Here is a 5406-nt window from a genome sequence, read left to right on the forward strand (position 1 = left end):
ATAATATGATGATAATAATAATAAGTCCAACAATAACAACAACAATGAGAGAGAAAGAGAGAGAGAGAGAGAGAGAGAGAGAGAGAGAGAGAGAGAGAGAGAGAGAGAGGGTCTGGGCCAGAAACAGACCTAAAGCCATCAGTAACTCTCATGTAACTATATTCCTGCTTCTTCACTGGTTCACTTAAAAACATACAATCACAAGGATAACCCTCAGAGATACAACACTGAATTTAAGAAGCTGGACACAGGAGTGTCAATCTCTGACTTCCTTTGTATAAAGTTCTAGAAAAGGAAAAACTAAGATATAGTGAAATAAAGGATGTGTGTGTGTGTGTGTGTGTGTGTGTGTGTGTGTGTGTGTGTGTGGTGTGTGCTCGTGAGTGCATGTGTCTTCAGAATGGCTGAGGGAGGCTGGCCTCACTGGGCAGAGGGAGAAGAAGGCTGGCAGGAGCGGCCAGCCTGACTACAAGCCCTGAGTTGGTAGATGGGGCTGCAGAGCACCCACAGCTGAGGAGAGGAGCTGGGAGTGATCCTGGGCTGAGGACCTAAGAACCTGTAATGTTTGCTCAAAACAGGCGATCCCTAAAGGACAGAGTTTAAAGAAGCATAGGACTGAGGTAAATATGTTTGGAACTGGTAAAAGAGAAATAGGTAGAAATGTTCTATAAGTGAATAGACACTAAAGAAAGGAAAGAAACTGAGTATAAACAGTCATAGAAGAGATATTATGTTTATATAAGAAAGAACTATCCAGGGGAAGGAGGAAGTTAGGGAGATTAAAAAGGAAAATATTTTCTGTATTAAATAATGTAAAACACAGGCTGGAGAGATGGCTCAGAGGTTAAGAGCACCGACTGCTCTTCCTGAGGTTCTGAGTTCAATTCCCAGCAACCACAGGGTGGCTCATAACCATCTGTAATGGGATCTGATGGCCTCTTCTGGTGTGTCTGAAGACAGTGACAGTGTACTCACATACATACACTAAATAAATCTTAAAAAAAAGAAAAAAGAAAAAAGAAAAGAAAAGAAAACCACTATGGCAGAGGGCATTGGACCTGTCTAGTTTTATTTAATCATCAGCATGGAAACAAGCATAATATATTCAGTAATGGTGATAATTTTCTATGTCCTCTCTAAGAAAAAGCAGAATAGAATAAACTCAGATAAATACAGGGCTGAAAGATGGAATGCTAAATTGTAAACAATACAACAAAACTTACAAAACATTTAAATCAGAATTCTGCCATTTATACCGATGCTAATAAATTAGGAATGACAGAATATAAGTCAAGAGATACGAGTAAAGTAACTCAAAGCCCATATGCTTCAGTTTAAAAAATCAGAGTTAGGGTGGCACACGCCTTTAATCCCAGCACTTGGGAGGCAGAGGCAGGCAGATTTCTGAGTTTGAGGACAGCCAGGACTACACAGAGAAACCCTGCCTCAAAAAATCAAGAAAAAAAAAAAAAAATCAAAGCTAAGGCTGGAGAGATGGCTCAGCGGTTAAGAACACTGACTGCTCTTCCAAAGGTCCCGAGTTCAATTCCCAGCAACCACATGATGGCTCACAACCATCTGTAATGGGATCTGATGCCCTCTTCTGGTGTGTATGAAGAGAACAATGGTGTACTCATATATATATATAACATAAATCTTTTAAAAATATATATATCAGAACTATAGGGGCTGGAGAGATGGCTCAGTGGTTAAGAGCACTGACTGCTCTTCTCTTCCAGAGGACCTGGGTTCAATTCTGGGCTCCCACATGGCCGTTCACACCTGTCTGTAACTCAAAGACCTGATGCCCTCATATAGGCATAATAAATGTAGAAAAAATGCACATAAAAAAAATCAGAGCTATTTGCTATTCTCATGTGTTAATGCAGACTCTGGAGTCTCCAAGGCTGTCAGACGCAGATGGACTAGACACTGAGAATGTCCTTCTCACCTGAGAGATCTCACAGCTGTTATTGTATGTAGCTTACTGATGTTAGAAATCAGGTTCTTTCTGGAACTAGAAGGGGGAGACGCTGCGATGACCTTCCTCGAATTCTCTTCAGGTGTGTCTCTCTACCTCAGGGGTTGACTTTGTACTGGTAGAGAGCTCAGCCATGGCAGCATTTTATACTGTCATCAGCGGGCTTTCTAGTTTATATTTTTTATTTTTGTGTTTTCTTTTTTTTTGTGTGTTTTCTATCTGGTAATGTTTGTCCTTCCGAATTTGCCTAAAAGAGACGTAACAGGTGTTGTCTCAATGCCGACTGCTTGTGATAAAGAGCTATTGGTCAATAGCTGGGGCAGAAAGTCTGAGGGCAGACCTTCTAGGCAGAGTGACTCTGGGGATGCAAGCAGAAGGGAGAATCAAAAGTGGATACAGCGGGAGCTGTGGGTCTAGAGAGATGGCTCAGCGGTTCAGAGCACTGACTGTCCTTGCACGGGTCTTGAGTTCAATCCCCAGCAACCAATGGTGGCTCACAACCATCTGTAATGGGATCTGATGCCCTCTTCTGGTGTACATGAACAGCACACACACATACACACATACACACACACACACACACACACACACACACACACACACACACACACACACACGGACACAGAGGGGAACAGGCATGGACTGAACTGGAGCAGATCAGGGAGGTAAAGAACTAGCCCCACGGTGGGTCAGGTTACAGGCTAGAATAGTCTGGCTAAGTTTAAATGGTAGCTAGGAGACTGCTCCAGCAAAAGGCCTAAGTGTTAAACTATATGAGAAGTCTCCATGTCACTATTTAACTTCTTGCAGAATCTGCAGAAAGTCCAGCCATAGAATTGGGCATGGTGTTGCACACCTTTAACTCCAGCTCTTGGGAGGTTGAGGCAGGCAGATCTCTGAGTTTGAGCCCAACCTGGTCTATAGAAGAGGTTCTAAGAAAACTAGGGCTATACAGAGAAACCCTGTCTAAAAAAAAAACAAACAAAAAAATCTAAACACTGAAAAAACAAAATAAACCAAAAAATCCCGAAAGAATTATAAAATTTGTAGTTTGCATAGTATATTTTAGTTTTTGTAGATTTTACCTTTAAAAAGTTGACAGGGCTAGAGAAACGGCTCAGAAGTTAAGGACACTGCTGCTTCTTGCAGAGGGCCTGGGTTCAATTCTCAGCACCCATGAGGTGGCTCACAACCACCTGTAACTCCAGTGCTAGGTAGTTTTGACAGCCTCTTCTGACCTCTGTGGTCACCAGGCATGCAGTCAAAACACTCATAACCATAGAATAAACCAATGTAAACAATGAAAATAAAATGTCCACAGACCCCAGGCAGGCGCTCTGATGGAGAGGTGAGAGAGATGAGCGCTACACAGGCAAGAGGCACGGTTTCCAGAGGCATTTAGTCCTGGGATGAGCAGTGGGAGACAAAGCAACACAAGGAAGAGAGCTTAGTATGGGCAGGGCGGGGCGGGGCACCTGGCTCTTCTGGGTGGTCAGGAAATAAGAGAGGCTAGAAAGAACATTCCAGTGCATCATGGGGAGAGGCTAGACATGGAAGTGCATAAAGCCTATGAGAACCCAGAGAGACCGGCTCTGGCAAGAGGCAATGTGTTAGGATGCAGGAGAAAAGAAGGGCTGAAGGGCTCCCGGGTTCCTGGGCCCCAGCTCCTCAGCCTGGACGCTTTGCAAAGGCTGTGTGTGATCTTAGTCAGAGGCCTGAGCGAGGTGCAGACTCCTTTCTTTCTTGAGTTCTTGAGACAGGGTTTCTCTGTGTAGCCCTGGCTGTCCTGGAACTCACTCTGTAGACCAGGTTGGTTTTGAACTCAGAGATGCACTTCCTTCTGCCTGAGTGCTAAAGGCGTGCCCCACCCTGTCCAGCTGCATTCTATTCTTATACTCTTCCGCCCACCCCTCCTCCAGTGCCTGAGGCTGAGCAGAGCCACTTCACAAAGGTCAGTGGTTTCTCTCAGAGTCTCCTCAACAGCCTGGGAAGGACCAGGATTGAAGGTAGCAACACTCAAGGGCACTTGGGCTCTGAGCTCTTCACTCAGGCTTTCAGTCTGCTTGGCCTCCCTCAACACTCTTGTTCTGACTGGGGTCTTGACAAGCAAGAGGCCTCCTCTTGGCTGGCTTCTGACTCAGATATGAGAACCTTCAATTGGTATAATCAGGGAAAGGATTTGGCTGAAGAGTTATACAGGCGTCAGGCAAAGAAAGAAGAGGCTAAAGGAGGGTCCGCCCAGCACCTCAGGGCTCCTGTGCAGGGGAGATGTGAACTTCTGCTCAGTAGCTAGGCCTTCTGATTCACTCATCTGAACTAACTTTTACATGGCTAACTTCTCCCATCACTATTCGAACCTATTAAGGAGTTCACTCCAGTCTGTAGCTCTCCCTCCCTCGACAGGGTCTACTATGAGCCAACAGAGAACCAACCACTCTTGTTCTGACTGAGGTCTTGACTAGCATATACTGGAAGGTTCTTTCTACTGTTTAAAGTACCCTATAGCTTATAGGTCAAAGAGCAAGCTACTCTGCCTGACCCAGAGCCCCAGGCTGGAGAGAGTGAATCCTGAAGGAATGGAAAGCGTAATGGTTGAGGAACTCTGTGAGCACATGACAGGAGTGAGGAGTGACTGCACGCATGAGTGGACGACAGAGCTAATGAGACGGGTAGATGGCTGGGCGAAATCACCTGTCCCTCTCCCACAGCTGGTACACGTGCAAGCTCCCCAGAGACCAACAGCAGGTCTACCCAGAGCCTCCCCCATCCTCTGGACAAGTGTCCGACTATGTAAGACAAGTCTGCTGGCCAACTGAACGAGTGAAGGAGCAGGAGGGCAAGTGACTCCATACCCTGCCTGGGGAAACTGGGCTGGCTTAGGCAGAGTAGGGTGGGGTGACTCACGGGTGCTGCAGCACATTGGAGCACAGAGCTGGGTCCACTTTCTGCCAGCAGCCCAGGTGGGCGGCGGCCTTGTGCAGCAAGTCACAGTAGCTGGCAGGGAGCAGGTGCTGCATGAGGATCACGGAGGTACTGATGGATACCAGCAGGAAGAGCTCACAGGACCAGCGCTTGTCATAGTAATGTGTATTCTGGGGAGAGCAGGAGGTGGGTCAGGCTCAGGATGTCCACAGTGGCCTACTCTCGCTCCCCTCCCTGAGTCTACCTAGAAGGATAGTACTAGACTTCAAGACCACCTGAAACCAACAATTACAGACTGCAAAAGAACAGCTTGGGGGCTGGTGAGATGGCTCAGTGGGTAAGAGCACCCGACTGCTCTTCTGAAGGTCCGGAGTTCAAATCCCAGCAACCACATGGTAGCGCATAAACATCCGTAATGAGATCTGACTCCCTCTTCTGGAGTGTCTGAAGACAGCTACAGTGTACTTACATATAATAAATAAATAAATCTTAAAAAAAAAAAA

The 5406-nt window shown here is 46.2% G+C and overlaps 1 protein-coding gene across 1 annotated transcript in view; it reads right to left on the reverse strand.

Annotated features, from left to right (window-relative positions):
• The window catches only part of Tmem39b (transmembrane protein 39B), a 22553-nt gene that overhangs the window by 4300 nt on the left and 12847 nt on the right, over positions 1–5406 (reverse strand). Inside the window, exon 7 of the mRNA XM_021201207.2 lies at positions 4886–5073. Coding sequence (XP_021056866.1) covers positions 4886–5073 — 188 coding nt within the window. The remainder of the gene's footprint in view (positions 1–4885; positions 5074–5406) is intronic.

Source organism: Mus pahari, chromosome 6, assembly GCF_900095145.1.
Source record: "Mus pahari chromosome 6, PAHARI_EIJ_v1.1, whole genome shotgun sequence".
Taxonomy (NCBI): domain Eukaryota; kingdom Metazoa; phylum Chordata; class Mammalia; order Rodentia; family Muridae; genus Mus; species Mus pahari.